This window comes from Convolutriloba macropyga, chromosome 5 (genome assembly GCF_964194025.1).
Source record: "Convolutriloba macropyga chromosome 5, txConMacr16.3, whole genome shotgun sequence".
Taxonomy (NCBI): Eukaryota; Metazoa; Xenacoelomorpha; order Acoela; family Convolutidae; genus Convolutriloba; species Convolutriloba macropyga.
The window spans coordinates 33638610-33666128 of NC_134472.1; the positions used below are offsets into that span (position 1 = coordinate 33638610).

The 27519-nt window shown below is 33.4% G+C and overlaps 1 protein-coding gene across 1 annotated transcript in view; it reads right to left on the reverse strand.

Annotated features, from left to right (window-relative positions):
* LOC142339966 (carbohydrate sulfotransferase 1-like) overlaps positions 1-27519 on the reverse strand; it is a 38452-nt gene that overhangs the window by 8974 nt on the left and 1959 nt on the right. Inside the window, exons 3-5 of the mRNA XM_075390338.1 lie at positions 19757-20020; positions 18918-19033; positions 13629-13758 (exon numbers count right to left, since the gene is read on the reverse strand). Coding sequence (XP_075246453.1) covers positions 13629-13758; positions 18918-19033; positions 19757-20020 — 510 coding nt within the window. The remainder of the gene's footprint in view (positions 1-13628; positions 13759-18917; positions 19034-19756; positions 20021-27519) is intronic.

The following is a 27519-nucleotide window of genomic DNA, read 5'->3' on the forward strand; positions in this document are numbered from 1 at the left end:
TTAAGTCATGACCGCATTAAGTAACAGTTAACACAACTAACTTTGATTTTTGCTACCATAAAAAACCGTCAACATAGACAGAAGAAATCAGATTAGGAGCTATGATACTATCGTCAAACTGACAAGTACATTTCTACATTCTTTTTTGGTCAATTTGGAAAAGGTTCCAGTGTTAAAACCCTGCTATCCATAGTACGTTAAGTTCAAAGTTTAAAGTATTCAAAGTTTTTAGAAATTAGTGTTTTACTTTTCTATGTGTTAATAAGTAATCGGCTTTGTTAATGGCTTTGTGTACCTCGTTTTGATGGTATCTTACCGAAAGGGTTTCTATGTTTTCATACGTTTGTTTGTTATGGATCCTATGAAGAGTTGATTTCAATTCTTTCAGCTGAGTCAAAGACAAAAAAACCAGCAAAAAACAAATCCTGATTATAGAGGCAATTAGGCTAATTTGATTTCCAGCTTTTTTAATGCAGTATTTTAATTTTCTCTGAGCTTAAACAATGTGAGAAATATGTAAAAATGTCTCTTAAAAAAAGTTACCGATGGAATTGTACTACTATGTGGTATATAGTTCCAGATGGAATTTTACTACTATCTATAACGATAAATGGTAGAATCATTATGTACAAGAAAATGTTTTTCTTCACGAGTAATCATATAGCAAAACCTTAACCTTCAATAAAGCTTCATTGATCTGCAATTTACGCTATGAATCAGCGGTCTCACAGTTATCATGAAAACATTTTTTTGTGGCGCTCAAAAACGGAAAACCCTAGCGGAACTGCAAACTTAACAAAGGTAACAAAAGAAACGTTTTCCACGTTTAAGTTTGTTTTTTATTTGAAAGACTTAAAGTAAAACAATGCCTAGCTGACATAAAAAAGATTTAGACTATGCAAAACAAAGTTTTATAATACTTCCCTGTCAAACAAATATTAATGAACAAGCTAATTTTCATTACTACTTTGACGAATTTTAATTTTAGAACCTCAATGATTCTCCTGGAGGAAACTCATAAGAGAACGGTCAAGTATTCACTTCTTGCACCTATTGGAATATTCGTTCTGATACGTTAAATGCTTACTATTCTTGATACCATAGCCTTATGGATTAACGAAGTTTTGCATTCGCGTTAATGAATACTTAGGTTGTAAAATTTTATGAATTACTTAAACATACTGAAATACTTCATATTCACACATAGCTTTAAAAGCTACTGAGTGAATTCTGTGAAAACCAAGTTTTCCATGACAAACACAAGTTGTTGCACATGTATACAGAAAACACTAGTGTATATTTACGTCTATGGTTCAGAATGAGCCTTTGAGCAAAACATCTTTGTTATCTACTGACAGAAAACGTGAGCAAAGAGGTTTCTTATCGTTCTTCAAAATAAACCACGTCAATATTAAGCAAAATCAATACTATTGTACAAATAACTTGATATTAAACCTACCTTTTAGAACCAGTTACTATATAACCTAGAAGCAATTGTAACCATAAAAGACAAACAATAAGGTCAATAGGTGAATTTAAATGAATTTGATTTGTCCTGTTTATTCAATTGCTTTATTTAAGTTAACGTTATACTGGAGCACGCTGTGGGTCGAAAGGTATTCCGTAATAAACATTTGCAAGCCTATGTACTCACTCTATTTTTATCTCAACGTTTGCTGCAACACAGTAGAATACATGTATATACGCCTTCTTGATCACATACAAGAGAATACTTAAGCAAACTAATAAAAGTGCTTTTAGCCGAAAATATTATGCAAGAATTTTGCAGAGCAGACTGAACTTCTCTCACGCACAAATCAATTCTTCTGCTTTATGCCTAGCAGTCAGATCAAAACCTTGAAATGTCAATGTTCGAGGTACTTAGGAGAAACTTCAATTCAATTTACGAATGAAAACCTATACGAATTAGTCTAACAGGTTTAACAACTGAGGCCTCCTCGAAATTTTATAGGTATTCATTGGAAACTATTTGGCTAATTAGGCTAATAGAACGAATGCTAACATCCCAGCCAACAGTTTGAATTTACTTTTAACTGAATGACTTGCTTCTCAAAATAACATTTTAGCGTTTTCATTCTTGACTGGTATTTCATTCAGTTGGTGTATGCCAAAACCCAAACTCAACTGCCGGTTTATAACTTATAATGTATCATATCCTAACGCCATTTGAAGGCTCATTTCAGCGCAAAATTGTCTATCAAACTCGATATGAAAACAATATTGCCTTCATACAACAAAGGAAGGACAGTTCAATTTCAAGCTGGACTACCTTCGATCATTGCCTCATAATCAAAAAATTCATTGACTTTGTTATTACATTACCTAATATAACCGAAGAAGAAGACTTTATCAACAAATCAACCCCCTCGGAAACTGAAGTAACTTCTCAGCATATACCCAATCCTTTGACTTCTAACATAGGATCACTTCCCATGGACATCAAGAGGATTTTGCGCAGTTACGATTTCGAAAGTGTGCCCCTCTTCAGGAGCCATGAAGAATACTTCGCTGCCTTAGAAGATTTGGAAAATCTGTGGAAAAAGCTCGAATCATGCAGAAATGAAATCAAACTCACCACTATTCACGATAAAATTGATTATACTACATCATCCACATCCGATGATAACAAAGACTGTGATATCTTCCAAATTAGAACGATTCCCTAGCCTTCATGAAGAAAACTCAAAAATTGAAGAAAACTTCCAGAAATTTAGCACTGAGCCATCGTCTAACAATGCTCTACATAAGAGGAGCCATCGTGTAGTTCGAGGATGTGTACTTCATAGAGGAAATTTTCCAAAAAGAATGAGATTCGATGAAAATGTGAGGTGTTCATGTGACAATAACTACTAGAACTGAAAAGTTCTTGTTGATTAAAGCTTATGAACTAGACGTTGGTTTTCAGTATTGAATTGTTTCCATTTATGACCTGTTATTTTGAAATTCTGTGCATTATTAAACTTCATTGTGTATGCTTATTATCCAAAATTCAGTAATTGGAAAACCACTCCTTTAAAATACAATTTGTTGATTCAACATTATCCACGTCAGAGATACAGGAAACGGTGTTCAGCCTGTTCAAAGGAGTAGAAAGTAAGAAATTTGTAGTAGAGTAGGATCCCCAAACCGTAAATTGTTGTTCTGAAAATGTTGAAACGGATACGCGCAAGAGATTCGACATTATAAACCGCCGCATTTTTGTTTAAGAAATCAAAAAGTTGCTGTTAATAACCCTAATTTGTTAGTTGATTACTAAAAGAGTACCTGAGTGGGATAATTGGTCTCATGTTCGGTTATGATAGTTTGATATCAAGTCCCAAGAGCCGCTGAGGCATGGCCATGGTCCGCGATGGTTTCAAGATAATTAATTTTTAATTCCCTTTCAGTGTCTATACTAGGAGATACTAAATTTTCTTTTCTCAAATACTCGGTTATGATTGGTGAAAAATTTATTTGTCTCATTTCAGAAGCCAATTTAATTGGTCATAAAATTTATCTTAAATTATCAACTAGTAATTTAAATAAAATGTCGGCTCTTTTCACTTCAGCTCTCTTACAAGTCACCGGTTGAAACAAAAATTCAACTTGAACACTTGATTATTCATGAAGAAAAATACTTATATTGTGACAGGTTCAGTCTGCTCTGCAAAATTCTTGCATAATATTTTCGGCTAAAGGCACTTTTATTAGTTTGCTTAAGTATTCTTTTGTTTGTGATCAAGAAGGCGTATACACATGTCTTCTACTGTGTTGCAGCAAACGTTGAGATAAAAATAGAGTGAGCACATAGGCTTGCAAATGTTTATTACGGAATACCTTTCGACCCACAGCGTGCTCCAGTATAACGTTAACTTAAATAAAGCAATTGAATAAATAGGACAAATCAAATTCATTTAAATTCACCTATTGACCTTATTGTTTGTCTTTTATGGTTACAATTGCTTCTAGATTATATAGTAACTGGTTCTAAAAGGTAGGTTTAATATCAAGTTATTTGTACAATAGTATTGATTTTGCTTAATATTGACGTGGTTTATTTTGAAGAACAATAAGAAACCTCTCTGCTCACGTTTTCTATCCGTAGATAACAAAGATGTTTTGCTCAAAGGCTCATTCTGAACCATAGACGTAAATATACACTAGAGTTTTCTGTATACATGTGCAACAACTTGGGTTTGTCATGGAACATTTGGTTTTCACAGAATTCATTCAGTAGCTTTTAAAGCTATGTGTCAATATGAAGTATTTCAGTATGTTTAAGTAATTCATAAATTTTTACAACCTAAGTATTCATTAACGCGAACGCAAAACTTCGTTAATCCATAAGGCTATGGTATCAAGAATAGTAAGCATTTAACGTCTCAGAACGAAATTTCCAATAGGTGCAAGAAGTGAATACTTGACCGTTCTCGTATGAGTTTCCTCCAGGCAAACCATTGAGGTTCTAAAATTACAAATTCATTAAAGTAGTAATGAAAATTCAGCTTGTTCATTAATATTTGTTCGACAGGGAAGTAAGGTAAAACTTTGTTTTGCAAAGTCTAAATCTTTTTTATGTCAGCTAGGCATTGTTTTACTTTAAGTCTTTCAAATAAAAAACAAATTTAACATGGAAAACGTTTCTTTTCTTACCTTTATTATTTTTGCAGTTCCGCTAGGGTTTTCCGTTTTTGAGCGCCACAAAAAAAATGTTTTCAAACTACCTGTGAGACCGCTGATTCATAGCGTGAATTGCAGATCAATAAAGCTTTATTGAAGGTTAAGGTTTTGCTATATGATTACTCGTGAAAAAAAACTTTTTCTTGTACATAATGATTCTACCATTTATCGTTATAGATAGTAGTAAAATTCCATCTGGATTTATATACCACATAGCAGTAAAATTCCATCGGGAACTTTTTTCTAAGAGACATTTTTACATATTTCTCACATTGTTTAAGCTCAGAGAAAATTGAAATACTGCATTAAAAAAGCTGGAAATCAAATTAGCCTAATTGCCTCTATAATCAGGATTTGTTTTTTGCTGGTTTTTTTGTCTTTGACTCAGCTGAAAGAATTGAAATCGACTCTTCATAGGATCCATAACAAACAAACGTATGAAAACATAGAAACCCTTTCGGTAAGATACCATCAAAACGAGGTACACAAAGCCAAGATTACTTATTAACACATAGAAAAGTAAAACACTAATTTCCAAAAACTTTGAATACTTTAAACTTTGAAATTAATGTACTATGGATACCAGGGTTTTAACACTGGAACCTTTTCCAAATTGACCAGAAAAGAATGTAGAAATGTACTTGTCAGTTTGACGATGGCATCAAAGCGCCTAATCTGATTTCTACTGTCTGTGTTGACGGTTTTTATGGTGGCAAAAAATCACAGTTAGTTGTGTTAACTGTTACCTAATGTGGTCATGACTTAAAAGTACCTCCATATTAGTTATTTTGCTATATTAAAACATTAGCCGAACATTCTTCAGAGAAAATTAATCATTGAAGAAGTTGCACTGACCGCTCTTTTCAAAAATTACTGGTAAAATATGTCAACGCTGCCTATTTCGGAAACTCATGCGTTATTTCTGTTCTTTTCTACAGAAGCATGCAAAATTATAGTCTTCAGGAACGCTTGTAGAACTCGTGCAGTAAAGATTACATAATAGACCATGTGAATATAGTCTATATAAAATAGTAAACTATATCGAAAAACTTAGTAAAACCAGAAGGTCTCCTTCGCTTAAATAGTTTAAATAGATTGTGAAAACGTGTTTCAATTGTTTTGCGTTCCCAACTTTATAACACAACTCAACTAATGTGACGTAATTATCCCTTGAATACTATTTTTAGATCACAAACTCAAACTCAAACTTTGACTTTTAATTAGAGCGATAGGCCAAGTTTTCATATTTCATTATATTTGGTAATTCAGAGTTACACGGTCGCCGATTATTGTGTTTTAGTACTAAAAGTAGTCTTTTTTCAAAGTCAATTATCCTTGAATAGTGTTTTCAGATCACAAATTCAGACACAAACTCAAAACTTCCATTTTTATGTAGAACGATTGACCAAGCATCACCATTTTATTTTACTTGCTTATCGAAATCCATACCGCCTCCGTTTGTTGAGTTTTGAATACTAAAAAACAATTCTTTTTTATTTAAAAAAGTCAGTTATCCTTGAATACTATATTAGATCACAAACACGAACTCGAACTCAATGGTTCAACTTTTTAGGTAAAGTGATCGGCCATGTTTCACAATTTTATTATACTTGCTTATCCAAGGCCATACCGTCTCCGGTTATTGAGTTTTGAACACTAATAAAGAAGAATTTTGTTTCATATTCCACGAAAAGTACTTCTCTGGAACAACTTGGTGCCCATTGAGTGTAAGCAGACGTTCAAAACGAACAAAATGTGTTCACCTAAACACCTAAATTTAAGGTTTTTGTTTCAGCTCTCAAATCCAACAACACTGTTTCACTTAATTTTGTTGAGAAACGTTTCATGAGGTTGATTTAACTTCAATTTTCATCAGATAAACAATGACCAAATGAAATTCAATAAAATTAGGAAGAAGTTAATATGACAAAAATTGCAAAATCATGTAGCGCTAAACTTTTAATGAATAAAAAGTTCAAAATTACAGTCTTAGCTGTGAACACATCCTGAGCCGAAGCTAAGGTTAATATGAAACTCAACTAACACATGAGATTCAGAAAAAGTTCTGTATTACCTGACAACTGAAACAACGGGTGACTCTGAATAAACATACGAAAACGACTATAGAGAGTAAAACCTAAGTTTTTTGGATAATGTAGGTACGTTGTAAAATGTTTGTTTCCATTAAGGTACACACTAGGCAATTTTGAAGGAAGTTTGTTTCTATAAAGTTGATTTTATAAATAGACATAGTGCAACGCCATTGTGAACCAGTCATTGTTTACGCTATACAATCCTTCATATTCAAAATTTTGAAAAAGTTGGCGTTTCATATCTATCAATTAATTGCAAATGGTATCAGACGTCATACATTGAATGAAAAAAACAGCATTTGAAAAAAAGACTTAAGTTTATGACTGATCCCTTTTATGAGTAAAAAAAGTATGCAAAATTTGCACTTCAAAAAAAGAACATAGCAATAAAACTTATTAGAAGCTCTAAAAATCAGACTGGTTTGCGAAACAGTAAAACCCTACATTGATTTAATTAGCTAAATATCAACCTGATATATCATACCATGGATTTTTTAATTGTTAGTTAACAAATTAACATTGAGTTGAAAATTACTGAGTTAATGTATACGACAAATTTTTTTATATCTTTGAAAAAACTTCAAACACTTGATGATTTGTTGAAGATATTGGCGGGGTATATTCTATCGGTCTGTGTCTGTCAGGACAAATTAATTTGAGATAGATAAAAGCTTCTGTTGTTTATGCTTAACGAGTCTCTAGAGATACTAAATGTTTTCATTTTTTAGAAAAACAGAAACACATTCTTGTAGATGTTTAGTAAACAATAGGTAAAAATTGAAGGTATTAAAAGGAAGTAGTAGTAGGTACTAGTGTAACTTAGAACCAATAAGTAGTTGTAGTAGTTAGTAATAGTATCTAGTTGTAGTTGTAGGTAGTACTAGTAGGTAGCAGCAGTAGTAGGTACTAATTGTAGATAGTTGTTGTAGGTAGTAGTAGTAGGCAGTAGCAGTAGTAGGTAGCAGTAGTGTTGTCTTAAATTCCAACATGTTCGCCAGACTGCCTAACCCAATTATATGTTATAAAGACTCTGCTCCTTTTAATTTTAGATTCCTTTGGATTTACCTCTTTCCGATGCTCTATGAAATATCGTTACGGTAATCTCATTTTAAAACGTAGACAGAACAATAAGTAATCCAAAGTTTTAACACAGGGTTACTGAACGCAGTAAATTTGATCCAAGAAGACAATATTATGAACAATTTTGATTTCTGGTTGCTTGAGTTGCTCTGGTACCTTACTTGCAGTGTTCATTAGTTGAATTTATGGGAAACATTTAGTGAAGATGCAATTCTCCATTTATTAATTTTTCAGTCCCAGCACGCAATATCCATTATTATTATTACTAATACACAGACAAAACCTATACAGTTCTGAAGCTGTTTCTATCAACCACCCACGGATCCATAGTTTGTGTTTGTTCTTGCTTAATCGATGAAGTTAATATAACAAAAATTGCAAAATCATGTAGCGCTAAACGTTTGATGACTAGCAAGTTCACAATTGCAGTCTTAGCTGTGAACACATCCTGAGCCGAAGCTAAGGTTAATATGAAACTCGACTAACACAAGTCCTTCCGACAAGCTATCCCAGGAGTTTTCAGTCTCTACAAATTTTTGAAACGTAAGGGTTCAGAAAAAGTTGTGTAATACATGACAACTGGAACAACTGGTGGCTCTGAATAAACTTACGAAAACAACTATATAGAGTAAAACCTCAGTTTTTTTGGATAATGTAAGTACGTTGTAAATTGTTTGTTTCCATTGAGTTACACACTATGGAGTTTTGGAAGCAAGTATGTTTTTTTAAACTTGATATTATAAATAGACATAGTGCAACGCCATTGTGAACCAGTAAATGTTTACGCTATACAATCCATAATATAAGACGTTTTAAAAAGTTTGCGTTTCATATCTATCAATAAATTGCAAATGGTATCAGACGTCATACATTGAATGAAAAAAAACAGCATTTGAACAAAAGACTTAAGTTTATGACTGATCCCTTTTATATGTGAAAAAAGTATGCAAAAGTTGCACTTCAAAAAAAGAACATAGCAATAAAACTTATTTGAAGATCTAAAAATTAGACTGGTTCGCTAAACAATAAAACCCTACATTGATTTAATTAATTAAATATCAACCTGATATATCATACCATGGATTTTTTTAATTGTTAATTAACAAACTAACATTGAGTTGAAAATTACTGGGTTAATGTGTACGACAAAGCTTCAGAGTTTTTTATATCTTTGAAAAAACTTCAAACACTTAATGATTTGTTGTAAATATTGGCGGGTAAATTCTATCGGTCTGTGTCAGTCAGGGCATATTACTTTGAGATAGATAAAAGCTTCTGTTTTTTATGCTAAACGGGTCTCTAGAGATAAGAATTTCTTTCATTTTTTAGAAAAACAGAAACACTTTGTTGTAGATTGTTAGTAAACAATAGGTAATATTTGAAGGTATGAAAAAGAATTAGCAGTAGGTACTAGTGTAACTTAGAACCAATAAGTAGTTGTAGTAGTTAGTAATAGTATCTAGTTGTAGTTGTAGGTAGTACTAGTAGGTAGCAGCAGTAGTAGGTACTAATTGTAGATAGTTGTTGTAGGTAGTAGTAGTAGGCAGTAGCAGTAGTAGGTAGCAGTAGTGTTGTCTTAAATTCCAGTATGTTCGCCAGACTGCTTAGCCCAATTATATGTTATAAAAACTCTGCTTCTTTTTAAATTTAGATTCCTTTGAATTTACCTCTTTCCGATGCTCTATCAAATATCGTTACGGTAATCTCACTTTAAAAAGTGGACAGAACAATAAGTAATCCAAAGTTTTAACACAGGGTTACAGAACGCAGTAATTTTGATCCAAGAAGACACTATTATAACAATTTTGATTTCTGGTTGCTTGAGTTGCTCTGGTACCTTACTTGCAGTGTTTATTAGTTGATTTTATCGGAAACATTTACTGAGGATGCGTTTCGCCATTGTTTAATTTTTCAGTCCCAGCAAGCAATATCCATTATTGCTATTACCAATACACAGAAAAAACCTATACAGTTCTGAAGCTGTTTCTATCAACCACCCACGGATCCATAGTTTGTTTTTGTTCTTTCTTAACTGATGAAGTGACTAATTAACTTTTGAAAATTTTAGCGCTTTTTACAGTTCCAGTGCAAACTACTCTTCTTGTACATCATTGCTATTTTTGTCTGATTCAAGCTCTTGATGAATTCCTATCATTCTACGTTATTTAACTAAAAAGTTCACCTGCTCCTGCATATCATAGTTTTTCACCAACATTTTCTGTTTTTCACAGAGTTTATTCTTTTTACTTGGCTGTTTTTACTTTATTTATTGTTTATCTCTCAACAATTCATCTAATATATATTTTTCGTGTAAATAATCTTGGTCATTCCTAGACGGGCAGCTAAATAAATGTAGAGAAATCTCTTTTCAAAAAGGCATGCTCAGAACATCAAAAAATTGTTTTTGGCTTCTGTGTTGCAACACTTTATCATTTTCTTGCCAAGGATTAAAAGACAAAGAGCATCAATTTTTCTTCTGTAAAAAATCTTGATAGTTTTTAATATGGTAGCTAGATAGGCGAAGAAAATTCAATTTTCAAAAAAGCATGCTCAGAACATCAAAAAATTGTTGTCGTCCTCGGTTGTGACATTTTGCTTGCCAATGTATAAAGGACAGAGTTTATCAACGCTGAAGGTCAAAATCTGTTTGGAAGATATAATATTATTGGATCGTGGAAACAAATAACAACATTCTTCTTGACAACAAATTGCCCTCCAGGGACTTATCTCCCCCTCTCTCTCTCTCTCTCTCTCTCTCTCGTCAGACTTGCAAGCATAAAAATACATAAATACAAACACATTCAGAAATATATACATACATTCCACTGTATACATAGAAAAAACATACACACATAAAACCAAGAACGTCTTGACATATACACACATTTAAAATTTCTACACACAAACCTACATTTCAGCTTATACTCATACAAACATATTACTAAACTTAAGCACAGTTATATTTACAAATATACACTTTCATAAATACTTTCATTATTATATACATGATTACGCATGATTTTATACATAAAATTTTCATTCTTTCAATTGTTTGTTCATACATAAAAAGTACAATTATGAACATATGCATGCAAACATACGTACTTGTTTTGATAGAAACATACATAGTTAAACATGTATATAAAAAAAAGACATGCTTTCCACATCATCCTGCACATTTGCAAAAGTATTGTCAACAAAAACTGCTTCTGACTGCTCTTTGACTTATTTCAGACTATTTCAGAAACTGAGTTGTTCCGGTCCTACTTGGTTGAAAAAAATGCAGTCCACAAAAAATCACTTTTGAGTGCTCTTTCGTAGCGCAAAATCCATTTCAAACCATTTTAGGACTTTAAAAAATTGTGGAATTTTTTTCTAAAAAATTCGAAATTTTTCTATGTGTTGGCCCCCCATGCTGCCTAGGTGAAGACAAGTGAACTCAGCCAAAAATCACATTTGAGTGCTCTTTCATAGCGCAAAATCCATTTCATACCATTTTATGACTTTTGAAGACTTTCGAAAAATTTTCGGAAAAAATTTTTGAATTTTTTTTTTAAATCTTTGTTTCGACCCCAATACTGCATAAGTGAAAAAAAGTGAAGTCAACAAAAAATCACTTTTGAGTACTCTTTCATAGCGCAAAATCCCTATCAGACCGTTTTAGGACTTTGAAAAATTTTGAAAAATTTTTCTCAAAAATTTGAAATTTTTTATATGTTTCAACCCCTATACTGCTTAGGTGAAAAAGGTGAAGTCAACAAAAAATCATTTTTGAGTGCTCTTTTATAGCGCAAAATCCATTTCATACTACTTTAGGATCGAAGTTTACTTGAAAAAATTTTCGAACAAAAATTCAAAATTTTCAATGTTATAACCCCCCATACTGCATAGGTGAAAAAAGTGAAGTCGACAAAAAATCATTTTTTAGTGCTCTTTTATAGCGCAAAATCCATTTCGTACCATTTAACGACTTCAAAAAAATATTATGATATTCTATATTCTACAATTTTAGGACTTTGAAAAACTTGAAAATTTTGAAACATTGAAAATTTTTGAAATTTTTTTCAAGTTGTAGGCATCAGGTGTCTCATATAGGATTTTTCGAGTTTTTTAAAAAATCATATGATATTCTATGATTTTAGGATCTATCCAGTTATTATCTAGTGAATATTGGAACAGCCGTAATTTGCCCAGTGATTGTAGGGTGGTGGGTTTGAACACCCCCGCTACAAGAAATTTTACATCTGAAAAAGTGATTTTCTCTGAGTCAAATCAAGTTTTTTTGGTGAAGTTTTGCCAGCGTGGGTGAGAATGCACCCAGGCTGACAAAAGTTAGCCAAAAAACTTGATTTGACTTAGAGAAAATCACTTTTTCAGAGGTAAAATTTCTCGTAGGGGGGGGTTCGAACCCCCCCCTACAAGCACTAGGCAAATTAATATACTACTTCCGTTTATGAAATATCAAGTCAGTGAAAAAAATGTGAAAACCTCTTATAAAAAAGACAGAGCCCCAAAACAATCCAATTCTTGGATTGCAAAAAGCGGGCGAAGTTTTATCAGAAATTAAGTAATCAAATCATACTCTCAAGAAAAAATGTTCACGAAATTCGATCCAAGTTTCAATGAGAATAATTACTTGGACATTGTCCGAAAAGAAAAATTTCACTGAAAATTGCGTTTTGTGGAATCGGGTGACAAAACTCTGTCTGCGCAACTACTTAGTTTCCACAATTTCTATGTTTTTACATTTTTTGTTCAAGTTGTAAGTTATACGAATTGCAACGATTGTAAAATAGTAATCTCAGTTTCCACAATTCATATACAAATTTTAACGATGTGAAATAGTTACGCAAAACGTGGAGATAATTTACTTATGTCGTGGACAAGGTGAACAATTTGTCAAGAGTCTTCGTGGATAAACGAAATGCGTTTCTTCAACTTTAACATGTAATTAACCCAAAAATTTGCCCAAATTTGATTTTTTGTAATTAATTGAGACCCACTTCAATGACTTAACTGTTCTTGCGAACAATTATATTTGTAATCGCAAAACTGCTAATTATCTTCTTAATCCAAAACTATTGACAAGAATGAAATTTTTTAGGTAATCACCAATTGGGTTTTCTTTCATTTCGACTTAATTGACTCTATCATAACGCTATCATATTTTTTGTAATGGGTTACTTACAGTGTGGAAACTAGTGACATCCCTAGTCGAGCTTACATGCCTATCTTGTAAGATCTTGTAAGAATCTTGCAAGACTCTTGTACCAAATTGTATAATCTTACAAGAGTCTTGCAAGATTCTTACAAGATCTTACAAGATAGGCGTTAAATGCAAGACTCTTACAAGATAGGCATGTAATCTTGTAAGAGTCTTACAAAATAGGTGTTTTCTCTTGCAAGAGTCTTACAAGATAGGCGTTTTTCCGACAAGAATCTTAAAGATAGGCGTTTTCTCTTACGGCGTGGAAGATAGTGACGAAATATTGTCCCAACTATTCACGCTCGCTCCAAAAACAAGTTTTGTGAAAAATTGGTGCACATATATCCAATTTTGAAGCAAATTGGAACTTAATTAGCGCAGTGCAATTCGGTTCCACGCACGCTTAAAACTCCTAATATTAATATATGAGTCATGGAAATGCCCTTCAAAATCGAGTATGTTTACTCGATTTTTGGGACATTGGCCACGTAAAGGAAAAGGTGAACAGGAAAAAACAAAAGTCGTTTATGCAAAATATCGTTGATGAAGAAGAACTAATATGGACTTACAGTTGAAGTTGTGCTTCACTTTTCCTGTTTTTGTGTCCCTCTCCCCCTGTGTGTTCTCTTCAATCCAACTCTGGATCTCTCTTGGAACCGAACCCAAACCCAACTTCTCATATAACACCCGAGCATTTTCCTGAAAACCCAACTAGACTCCAATAGCTGTACAATATCAAGCATTACTGCATGAAGGGCTCTTCGAAATCATTCCAAATGTTTTATCATGCATCTGCAAGTTTAAAATGCCAGATCTGAGCAAGAGATACATTATATATAATACAACACAAACCCACTAACGTCGGATGAATTGCTCTCGAACCACTGGCGGGACAATTTAATCCCGGGTCAACGATCATACAACTTTCTTTGATTTCGTACTAGGTCATAATTGATTCTTAGTAATCACACTAGTTCATATTTGATTTGTATGAATTCTTGGTAGTCAAGGACCATATATGATTTCCTAGAAATCATACAGGGCTCATACAAAAAAATTCGAAGACTAAAAACTGAACAATTTGGATTTTCCATTGAAGTTGAAAAAGTTTCTTGGATATCATACAAGGTCATATATGACACATAATACATTGACTGGTGCCACAAATTCTCGTATAATATAGTCAGAGGACTTATTAAATTATTATATCGCATTTGCAATCCACATTTGATTCTTTGTGTGCGCTAAAAGAATAAGTTTGTGGTTTAAACGTATACAGAAAACGAATTTGACCTGATAGGCAATTTTTTTCTTGATTAATTTTTTTAATAAATGAGCATTTATATGTATAAACTGGCCTCAGAGTATGTCAAAAATTTTGTTATCTGTTTGGACTTACTCTTTTATTTTGAGCCCAACTTGCAATTGATATTGTACGTTAGGGTCTTTTGGCGGATCACAATGTGATGCCGGGGTATCATATAGGTGATGCCCTACCGAATAAAAACAAAATAAAACATAAATGGTTAAAGATTTTCAAAAAATAGATGTATGATTCTTGGTATTCGTACTAGGATCATATATAATTTCTTTGGTTTCATACAAGGATCGTACTAAGAAATCAAGTATGGACAGTATGAAATCATAAATGATCCTTGTATGAAATCAAAGAAACTTCAACCCGGGATTTGGGGACGTAGATTTTTGATTCTTTATGCGTGCAGAAACTCCGACACTATCCCGGGTCGAGGAAAAATAGGAAAAAGATGTAAGATAAGAGGTGAAAAGTTGTTTTTTTTCACCGCAAATTTTGTAACCTAATTTGCGGTGAAATTGCGGTGAAATTATGGAAGTTCACCGCTAGAGTAAGCAGTGAACACATAAATTCACCACAATTCACCGCCAAAGTATGTAATTTCACCGCTTAGTATAGAGGTGAATTTACATATTTTAGGCGGTCAATTGTAGTTAATTTTTTTAAGCTAACCTCTTATTCTAGCAATGAACTGACATAATTACACCGCATTCACGCCATTTCAACGCACAATTCTGTACAAAGTTTGCGGTGACACCGGTTTTCTTACATATTTTTGCCGATTTTCTGCGTTGATCTTACATAAAGAAACCACTTTCTAGCGTTGATCTCACAAAAATTCAGCGCTTCCTAGCGTTGATCTTACAAAAATCAAACGCTTGTCTTACAAAATTTCGTCATGTTTCATTCGTGATTTTTCCAAAAATCCTACACATTACTTGCATAAAATCAACGTTTTCTGCAGGAAAATACAATAACTCTTAAAATTATTGTGTCGAATTTGAGGCGTCTGATCATGAATGCACGAAAGTCTGGTAAAGAACACACAAAAGAGTGGTAAACGCACGATAGTCAGATCATGAACGCGCAAAAAACTGTATATGAACGCACGGAGGTCTGATCTTGACAGCACGAATAATCTGATGAACGCAGGAGGGTCTAATCAAGAACACACGAGCAGTCTGTTGAACGAAAAACTATTTGAATAATTCCCTGACTAGGATGAATAACAGTTTGTGTTGAAAAAACAGAAAGATTTTTGAGCTCGAAATTTGACAACGTATCAACTACTTTTATCGTAATTCCAACGCATTCACAGCTCATCTCACACAATTTTAACACACTTTTCTATGCGGTGATTTATTCAATTTCACCACTAAGTTCGGCGGTGAACTTACGTAATTTCACTCAATTTTAATCTCGTGCAATTTTAACCTTTCTTCTATGCGGTGAGCTTATTTAATTTCATCAATAAGTTTAGCGGTGAATTTATGTAATTACTGCGCATCCAAGGCTTATCTCACATAATTTAGGCACTTTTTTTCAAAGCGCTGACTATGTATTTTCACCGCTACGAGGTGATAAGGTTTGTTTCCACCGCCTGATGAGTTACAAAAGGATTACGATTTTTCGTGGGTAAATTTTCCGTGCGTCTTTAAATAACTTCATTGGACAAAAAATCAATTCGAAGCGTTTTCTAAGCAGTGAGTTTTTGTAAATTCACCACTAAATCCAGCGGTAAAATTTTATAATTTCAACGCATTCACTTCTGATCTCACATAATTTTAACACTTTTTTCTAAGCGGTGAATATATGTAATTTACCACTAAGTTAAGTGTTGAATTTATGTAATTACACCGCATTCACCGCCTATCTCACATAATTTGAACACACTTCTTCAAAGCAGTCACTATATATTATTTCATCGCTACGAGGTGATAAGGTTTTTTTCACCGCATTAACTGTTGATCTCACAATTTGAAGACTTTTTTCTGAGCACTGAAATTTGGGAACTTCTTCGCAAAATTCAGCGCTGAATTTGTAATTTCACCGTATTCTCTGCTGATCTCACACAACTTTTGAACACTTTCTAAGCGGTGAATTTATGCAATTTCACCGATTTGACTGTTGACGTCACACAATTTTTGAACACTTTCTAAGCGGTGAATTTATGTAATTTCACCGCTACCAGGTGATAAAGTTTTTTTCACCGCATTCACTGCTTATCTTACAAAGTTTCCGCATTCACCGCTTATCTTGCATAATTTTGCGTTGAACAACGGTGACACCTCGACCCGTTATAGGAGGCTGACATCTTACCCACTTAGCCTACACGATTTCAATCATCAACTGCACAAGCACTTATAAACATTAGCAACAACAATGACAGCAATCGAGATCACTCAAAAACGCAGAAGTGAAAAAGTCAAGGAATTTTTCCAGAACAAACGCGCAAAAACTGTCAAGCACAAGTTTTGCATAAAAAAGACTCACTCGTTTATAATAGTTGCCCCAAGATTCGTTCGAAAGAATTTTACAAAAAATCTTTTCTAGGGAATTAAGGAGCTGCTTTATTAATTTTTTTGAACTCGTGTTATTTGAAATATTTTGAACTTTTGAAATATCCAAATAGTACTCTTTTTCTAGAAAATAGAAACCTATTGACCGAAATGCCTGAATTTCCTCTTAGGGAAACTTTAGTTTAGCATTGTGCTCAATCTCAATTTAACAGGAAGACAATACAACTGTCGCAGTTTTCGCCGATACCACTACTGCATGAAGACAGTAGCACAATTTTTTATGCAGTTCAATCGAAAACCCTGGCGATAACGCTGTTTATACATTTGGGGAATAAATTAATGATTGCAAGCAACATCTAGTGAAATTATTTTGTTCAGTTAATGAATACTTTTCATACCCGTCTTTAAAATTGGATTCCGCGAAAACATAGTGCAATGTTTTTCACTCCTTCTAAACAGGGCAGTCCAGTACGGATGTAGGTCACATAAAAGATGAAGCTGATAGTTTAGTTTAACTCGGAGTTTTGTTGGACAAAATGCAATGCCCACGTCCAATTGAATTCTCTTGTAATTAGTTATATTTAGTACTTAGATATTTTACTCTCTTACTTATCGATAAATCTTATGACAACTTAGGACTTGTTAATTCAGTTGTCTGATAATTCCTCGCTTTGTATCATACTAGAAAATTATATACTGTAAGTTGAACAAACGCTTGGATACAGAACGACCTTGCAGGCCAGTCAACTCTAGGAGAAACAACCTGCTTCCTGAAAAATAACCGGACTTATTTTGGCAACTTACAACTTTTATAGACTTACAAGAACAAAAATTTTAATCTTAACCAAACTTAAATAACAGCATGGTTGGATAAAACGTCATTAGAAGAGGTTTATTGATCAATAAGTAATGGTTAAGTGACTCTGCTTGAAGTCACTGAGAAATTCTGGCGTTTATCGAGAACCGCGAAGCGGTTCGAGATATTAAGTCAGAATTTCGAAGTGACTTCTGCAGAGACACTCAACCATGCTTAAAACACGAAACCCGCACGTTTTAAAATGACGAAAGGCAACGAAATTCAACTTCTGGCTAAGTAGCAACTTCTGGCGTTTTAACTTCTGGCACTGCAGAGTTTCGGCATTTTAAAATGTGCACGTGAGTGTTTTAATTGTTTAACAACAATCTTAAAGAGGGGTGAATCAAACAAACTGTTCAAGAAATATCGGAAGATTCCAATCGGAAACATTGTGTGCAATGTTTCCTGAAACGCTTTAAAGTTTTATGGATCTTTTCCGTTTGTGAGCACCCGCCATCCCCCCCCCCAGTACGTTATGCGCCCCCAGTTACAGAGCACGGCTCATTACATAGTAAATCATTATGTTAAAATATGGCACGTGTGTTTGTGGGGTGCAAATAATATGCGCCCACTAAGCTGGGGGGGGGGCACAAACGCAAAAGATCCAGTTTTATTAAGGGTATGGCTCTGAGTTTGCAAACTCGCATATGATCAAAATAGACTAATTGTCTTCTACTTGGGGCTGTATAAACTGATACTATTATTTTGTGATCATTTTAAGCTACCAATTGTAATTTATACAGATTTCTTTGCCTATTATACAAAACACGTTCGGGAATTCAGTGTTTTCAGTAATCAATGGCAAGGAACCGTTTTTCAAACGCGATTTCGAGTTGGAGTAAAATGAATTGAAAAAATGAGCGTTTAGTTCTTATAACTGCAGGATGCTAATCTTCTTTTGAAATTAATTTTGCCTCTTCAACCACTCTGTTCTCGTCACTCGTCATGTAGCACGCGTGGCGAGAAAAACAAGCAAAATTGCGGCGATTAGTATAAACTCTAAGCTGTGTTTTGGCGCAGTTTCAAATTTTGTACTATTCATACAAAGCACGTAAAATTCATCGTAAGCGTTGGAACAAGAGATTTAACCATTTATTTTCTGCTATTTTTTAGGGAGGAGAACAACGGAAACAATCATGATTGGTGGAAGAAATAAATGTAGTTTTACCTGTGGCGAATAGGCAATGTCCTCGTACCGAATGGTTATCCACCTAAGGCCGCTGTCTTCCATGTTGATCGAAACGCGCAGATTGTCTGCAATTATGCGACACAAGGCCCCGGATCCTAAATATTAAACATTCCGACAAAATAATTGCTGAACGTGCGGAGATGTGCGGAGATAATGTCTGATGTGCGGAGATATTAGCAGTTTTTTTTAATGAGAAAGCAGGCGGCAGCAGCAATGAGACGTAAGAAGGGTTGATCAGTCAATCAATTTTAAAAATTTAGAAATGTCTCTTATAATCCCAGGTCAAGAACTTCCTTCGAAATCACCCACGGAAACAAACATCCATTTTCAAAAATACGTAGGCCAACCTAAAAAATTCACAATCCCGACATAGAATTGCTCAAAATTCCTTCATTGTCTCGCTCAAACACCTATGTGTTAAAAGATTGCTCCATAAAACAACAATTAAAAGAGACGTTTGAATTCTTGGAGAGTTCGTTGATTTGAAGTGAGTTGATTTTTTAACAGTAACATTTATCACCAAGGGACTACAGCGAACTAGAATCACGCTCAAGTAGTGAGAGCAGTAAAAAGGAAAGAGTCTGAGATGCTTCAGTGCGCCTCACAAACAACCATGACAAATATATGCGAGAATTTGCTACACAAGGTAAAGGCAATCTCCAAAAAATCAACTCTCGACGTATGAAAAGACAGTATATCTCAACTCATGCTGTGATACTTAACCATGCAATTATGTGTTAATTATTACATCCCCAGTACGAAGTCTTTTCATATTTCCCAGAGCTAGATAGGTGACAAAAATTACTGAATTGACCAACCTTTCGATTTTTGTTTCCGCGACACTGCAATAGCTCTCGGATCTCTCACCAGATGAAGCACCCAAATATCTGTTGGCAAGTATTGTTTCAAGGCCTCTGCATGCAGTAACCGGATAGTTTTGGAGGCTGTGATATTCATCGTTTTACATCTCTCTTCCAGTTTTTTTGCCGTTTTCAGATCTTCCAGGAGAGCCCACTTTAGTTGAAAACTTTTGGACACAAACAATCGAGGGTTGAAGTATTTACCATTACGAACACGAGGCTCTGTGAAAAATCAATACTTTAAAATTTCGGTTCCAAAGTCCATCTCAATCTATATCAGTCACTGTTAATTAACGGCAACTCACATTCTACTCAAAAGGCATCGAAAAATTTTCCTGTTATCGAGAAAAAGTCAATAGATCTGCGTTACGACGCATAGGTATACACTAACATTTCCGCTTTAGTAAAAAAAAGGCTTAGAAAATAGACAGAAAATGAGCAAAAATAGGATACAAGCTTAGCTTTTTTCGCAAAACTGAATCCAACACTTTTGCTAAATTGAGATACTTTTAAGTTAGAGATTAGGTAACAAGTTTTGTTGTACAATTTCGCTCAGAACGGGTATCATTTTTTTGCATTAAATTTATCTGTAAACCGCAACTGTGTCTAAATAAATGCGAGCTTCATAGAGTGCAAAAGGGATTTAAAGCTTTATTAATTAAGCCCGAGAAAATGGATTTTAATAATAAATCATTTAGAGCTTTGATAACATTATCAATCTGTTCACCAATTCGGATAATTTGAATCAACAATTTGTTGTCTCAACTTGCTGTTGTTTAGTTTCAGTTTTATCTGACGCTTTTTTGACCCTGTTATTATAAATTTTTAAATGCTCATAAAGTTTTGGATGTAATTAACTTTTGTTGTTATTGTTGCCTGATTTTGTTGTTCTTCTTGACTTGCTTTTTAAATAATGGCTGATCTCATCGATGTACGTAGACAAAAAAAAGAAAAGGCAAAAATAAGCAATGCTTTTGTATTTCTCGAAAACAGTTTTCTAAATCATAAAAGCCATTAGCTACAAAATGAAATAATTAATTAGGTTTGTATATCTGTTCAAAGGAAGTGCTTGAGACTTTTAAGTAATTAGAATATGTCTGAGGTCTACAAAAAGGGCGTGAAATTTAGACAAGAATCAAAAATAGTTTAATTTTTTAAGAAAAACCTGTGTCGAAGCCAGTAAAATTAAAACGAAATCTTTAAAAACATCAGATTTTGTGCACTTGCATCATTTCTAGGCAACAATATTGTCATATGTGACCTGTATTAAATGAGACTAGGTAATTGATAGGCAAAGAAAGAAAAAAACTAAAAAACCGATTTCTTTTTCAAAACAATTGATTTGAAAGTCATGAAAGCCAACAGCTATCTACTCAAATCAGAATACAAGCTCATTTGATCGTCCTTAAAAAACCAATGGGACTTGTCCAGAAACCAGGAAATTTTATACGTCTAAAAAAACAAAGAAAAAACGACAGTTATGCCCGAGAAAATGGATTTTAATAATGAACCCTTTAGAGCTTTGATAACATTATCAATCTGTTCACCAATTCGGATAATTTGAATCAACAGTTGTTGTATCAACCAATGATAACAAACTTTGCCTGTATAATTTATGCTGCTCATGTCATTTCTAAAAAAAATTAATTCCCTTTTGAGTTTTTCAGACTTTTAGACTTCAATCTATAGCTCTTTCATATTTTTAATCATCCCCGCAATTAACCAGAACAGCCTGGAAGTCACCCAGTTCTAAAGCAAAAAGAGTTTTATCGTATCGAAAAAGTAACAAGTCATAGCCAGTATAAATGACTTTTATCTGATGAAGCTCTCAGAAAAAATGTATAGAGTGTTTGGTGATTCAGTACATACAATTCAAGACAACTCAAACATTGTGGTAAATTTGAGCCCAGTGTGGTATACTATCAATCTCCATTGCATCAACATAGCATCAAATTCTAGCCGGTTTAATTGTCATTTTCTAAAAAAACCCTCGAACAGAAAAAATTTGAGAGTATGTGGTGATGTCAATCCCATTTCTGTACCTAACTTTCTGCTAAACTTGAGCCAGTTCGGTACATTAATAACATTTATTGTATCAAAATAAAACCAAATTTTAGCCAGCATAAGTGCTTGTTTTTTTAAACAATGCCCCAGAACAAAAGTTTTGGGAGTGTTTGTTGATGCCAATCCCATTTCCCATTCTAGAAAAATAAACAAATAAACACATTGTGTTATGTTTGAGCGCTATATGGTATTTTAAAAAACTTTAATGAATCAAATTGACATCAAATGCTTGTTTGATTGACCTTTTTCTAAAAAAATACCCAAACCAAAAAAAAACTGTGGGAGTATGTGGTTATGTCAATGTCAATTTCCGAACTACCATTCGAATTAAAAAAAGACTTTGTGGTATTTTTGAGATTTATTTGCTACATTAAGAACCTTTAAACAATTTTTAGCCACTTTTAATTGCTATCAGTTAAAAAAGCTTACACCAATTTTAAAAAAATACAAAATAGCAGATTATAGATTCCTTCAGTGCGAAGATGGGATTCGGTCAGCGCTGAATTGAATTACGTTGAGTGCGAAAAAGTAATACATCAATCAAACAGAACTGCGGCACACAGCACAGGAAAAATAGGGTGCTCAGCTTGTATCTCAATTCCGCGGTCAAAATTTGGACACCTTTGCAAGAACGAGTTGCGCAATTCCCTTCAATTTTGGGCTATTTTGCTAAAGTATCCTTTTTTGCATTATTGTTGTTTTTTCAATGCCTTAACATAGGAAAAATAAACAAGAGATACACAGATCGGGCAGATTTGCCCGTGAGAACTTAGGTACACCTCTGCGGTGTTATGTGGTTATTTTCTCTTTGATGTGAATAGATACTAAAACATTTTTATTTTTCTTTGAAACTCTGACTTTTGTGACTACCTAAGCCCTTTTTGACTAACAAAAAGGCTCGTTAAATTGGATTTGCACATGAAAATCCGACTCCGCTCATCCGCATTGTCGGTAAAATGTTTACCAAATCCGGATAAGGTAGAAAATTTCCAAATATTTAATGATTTGACAAACAAAAGCGTATGAACAAAAACAACGCCTGAAATGCAGGTATCTTAATGATATCGGTACATAATTTGTATAATAAGAAAGGGTATCTTAATTACCATTTCTTATTATACAAAGCTCGCATACCACATTATTGGCGTTTGCGTAAGGCTCGATTGAAAATATTTTGAACAACAAAGTATGCCTTTACAGCATTGACAGTGTTTTCTTGCAAGTGTTAAATGAATTTTTGTTTGTTGTCTCAACTTGCTTTTGTTTAGTTTAAGTTTTATCTGACGCTTTTTTGACCCTGTTATTATGATTTTTTAAATGCTCATAAAGTTTTGGATGTAATTAACTTTTGTTGTTATTGTTGCCTGATTTTGTTGTTCTTCTTGTTGTTCATCGATGCGGGTAGACAAAAAAAATGAAAAGGCAAAAATAAGCAAGGCTTTTGTATATCTCGAAAACAGTTTTCTAAATCATAAAAGCCATTAGCTACAAAATGAAATAATTAATTAGGTTTGTATATCTGTTCTAAAGAAGTGCTTGAGACTTTTAAGTAATTAGAATATGTCTGAGGTCTACAAAAAGGGCAAGAAATTTAGACAAGAAACAAAAATAGTTTAATGTTTTAAGAAAAACCTGTGTCGAAGCCAGTAAAATTAAAACGAAATCTTTAAAAACATTAGACTTTGTGCACTCTCATTATTTCTAGACAACAATATTGTCATATTGTCATATGTGACCTGTATTAAATGAGACTAGGTACTAGATAGGTAAAGAAAGAAAAATATTAAAAACCGGTTTCTTTTTCAAAACAATTGTTTTGAAAATCATGAAAGCCAACAGCTATCTACTCAAATCAGAATACAAGCTCATTTAATCGTCCATAAAAAAACAATGGGTGTCCAGAAACCAGGAAATTTTATTCGTCTAAAAAGACAAAGAAAAAACGACAGTTATAGACGAACGTAAAAAATTATTTAAATTCTTCCAGAATCGTGTGTTGAAGCCTTTAAAACTAAAATCCATGCCTTTAAAATTTTTTACAAGTTCAGTTTTACCTTATTTTTTGAAATCAATTATTGTATTATGTCAGCTTCAACTATGTGATAATGTGCCACATTGTGAAAAATTGTTAAAAATGCATTGATAACAATGCCCAAATATTCAAACAAATTGTAAATTCTAGTAATATCAAAGTCAAAAAACCATAACTTAATAAGCAAAACATCTGAAATTTTCAATCAGTAGAACGAAGAGGAAGAAAAAGCAAACTTTCTTTGCTGACACTAGGCTAAAAATTGATCAAATTAGGAGAAAAATAGTGGCAGAGTTCAATAAGCCGTAGTATTTTTTAAAAAACAGACATTTTTAAGAGTCGAACGACCAAATTCTCCGATTAAATAAAATACACACATTAAATTTGAACTGCTTGGGAAACCAATTTAAGCTATCCAAACTGATTTTTAATTTGAATTGTTCTTTCTTTAATTCACATAATAAAGATCGATATTTTTTTAATAAAAGTCCGACTCATTACTATCCAAGTTATTTTTGGATCGTAACAGTCCGATTGGACAAAAACCAGCCATGCTATTGATGTTTAACCGTTAAGAACAGTCAATTTTTTCGAATGTTATAGATCTAGATAGTTTGTTTGTTAAAAGATAAAATTTAGCTACGTTTTTGAAAATCGTAGAGTAAAGTTAGCATAAAACGGCAAAATTTTGCTCCCAATAATTAGTGGAAGTAGGAATAGCCTCCTTTGTAGTTTACAGAGGTTGTGTTAATTTTTTGTGTTAGTTTTGGCGGCAAATTTTATCAAAGTGGTCTAAAGGAGATTATTTTGGGCAATTTTTCATGAAAAAGGCTGAATTTTGAAATAATTAGCCATAGTTTTAAACCAAACTTTTTTTAAAAATACATATTTTAGCAAAATTGACGAAAATTTTAGGCAATAAATTGGGACTATGTGGATAAAAATAACGCAGATCTGTCCATTATTCACAAACTTTTAAACCACGATAACTCGCTCTAGAAAATGAAATTTCAAAAATCTTTATGATTCATTTTCCATTTTCTACACTGGACGGGCTTTCTAATGATATTACTCACGACTCTCTGTGATGAATATATCGATCAGTTAAAATTGTCTGAACAAAAAAACAGTTGAGTATATTATTTCTCCCACCAAGAGGGGTCGTAACAAAAAAATGAAAAATTCTATTGAACGATTGTTCTTTTTCTATAGCTTGAAGAGCTGACGTCGAAGAAAATTGAGAATAATATTACTTTACTTATGGTGATAGTTTGAACTTGGCGACGAATGCAAAGCTCGAAAACATCCGTTTCTCAATTTTTGGTTGTAAAATTGATTTTAATCAATGCAGAGGTGTGATTTTAAACCTTCTGATCTATTCAGCTTTGAGAGCCCTTAACATAACGGCTATCCTGCAAATAAAAATATTTTATTTTTAATCAAGCTTGTATCTAGAAATACAAGCAATCATTTGTGGTTACTCATGATGATGTCCTCGACCCAAGACAAGCATAGGCCACACCGACTTGAGTCGCAGATACGCGTTTCCGCTGTGACAAACATAGTCTGCGGACAAAACTTTCCGTCCGCCTTGGTCTGGCTCTTACCCGATTTTGCAACATAAACGGTCTGTTCCGTCTCGCTCGTGCCCAAATTTTGGCCGGTCCGTTCTGGTGAATACCCATTTTAGGTCTCTTCGTAAATTGTCTAATTGCTATTTTGGTTTTGTTCTTACTGTTCGTACTGACCCTGGGTATGAACTATGCGGAACAGACCAAAACACTAGCAGAGTATCGGCCAGACCAAACAGACTCAATACGAGTATTAACCGGACACAACAGATTAAAAAATACTGGCAAAGTCCAGACATTGAAAGCAGATGTTTACCTATAGGACAAATAGAAAGGATCGAGAGTAGTGTGGACCAAACCAAATAAATGCAGATTATGCATGAAGCAAAACGAATAGATCGAAAACTGTGAGTACGGACATTTAGTTCTTGGGATATGCTGCATCAGTGCTGTCTTACTCTGGCACTAGGGTCCGGGCACAAATGATCAAGCGTAGGGTGTGGGCCTCACAACAAAAAACTTGACACACAATTTCCAGACTGGTTTTGCTGCACCGGACCCATAGTAACATCTCCAAATTTTTTGTCAGTTTAATATGAGTTGTCTGATGCTAGTATCAAAGATCCGGTGGTTTCATCAGAAGCGTATTTTAAAAAAAATTAAATTAAAAAAATTCAGGAAACTTGTTTAAAAAATTGATTTCGGAACCTTAAAATCCCATAAAATTATTCTAAAGAACATCAGGTCTTCACGGTCTCAGTTTCAAAACTAACTCAAAGCGCGGCATTACAGCATTTTTATTAGGTCCATAGATAAGAAAAAAAACTTTATTAGAGTGTGTTTAAAAGAATAAATTTGAACCTTACAATTTTTGTACTGATTTTATTCAAGTTATACTGGCGTTAATTTCAATCATTACTGCAATTTCATTTTTTTGTATTCAATGAATCAAAATGATAATTGTCAAGCTGATTTTTAATTTTGTTTTAATTCAATTAAAAGATGGACTTTAGTGTTTGTTTCGCAGCATAGTTTGCTGCAAAATGCCGGAGTGCTACGTTTTGTACACATCCTGTTTATCAAAAACATCGAACGCATACAATTTTCACAAAAAATAGCACTTTTTGAGTATTCTATGTAACCAAAGAACTTCATATCATTGTTCGTTTGGATACAATGAATGGGAAAGCCCTCCAGTAAGGAATAATGACCAAATTGACCGCAATCCATAAAAAATATAAAATTCGCAACGTCTTTTCTTTAAAAATTTTTTTTTTGCCGCCGAAACATGAAGCTCCTAAAAAACTTACTTTAATATGCTGTTGCGGTGTTTCTACCATCTATAAATTATTGATATGCTCTCATCTTCAGGAAAGGAATTTTTGCAACATATTGATTTCAGAAGAAACAATGCTGAGCAAAAATTTTCTAACTGAGGAGAAACAAAACGTGAAATCAAACGGCAGCTTTCATCACACGGAAATTATTGGCGACTAGAGCCAATTATTAAATGCTTTCATTATTAATTTTTTTACTTGAAGGTTTCATCTATATTTTTGAAATCATTTCAGTTTCAGCAAAGTTTAATGTGTAGTTTTAATTAGTTCGCGGAAACAGCCAACTTTTAAAGTTTTGGCAGCTGTTTGAAAAAATCTAAACGAAAACAAATTAAAAATTGAAACTAAATTTTCTTTCCACTTCGGCAAAACAGAGTTATGTCAGGTCTAAATTGATAGAGAGGACATCTCTCAAACAAAAAGTAATTCATTGATATAATCCATTTCCATTGCCTTTGAGCAGGTTTTTCTACAGATTATTGCCATTGCTGTCATTTTAGTGTTGAAAAATTATGTCCTGGTTTGTCTTTTTTAGTCAATACCTTTTGATTTGAAAAAAAATGAATATATGAAGACTTTGCGATAAAGGAAAAATCTCTCTCTGAAAAAATTGATTCTCTCTGATTAGTTCTATCTGGAAGTCCTGTGTTGTAATTCCTGGACTAATACATCGTTTATGAATTTGATTAACGTCGCAAAATCTAGATTTAAAAAAAA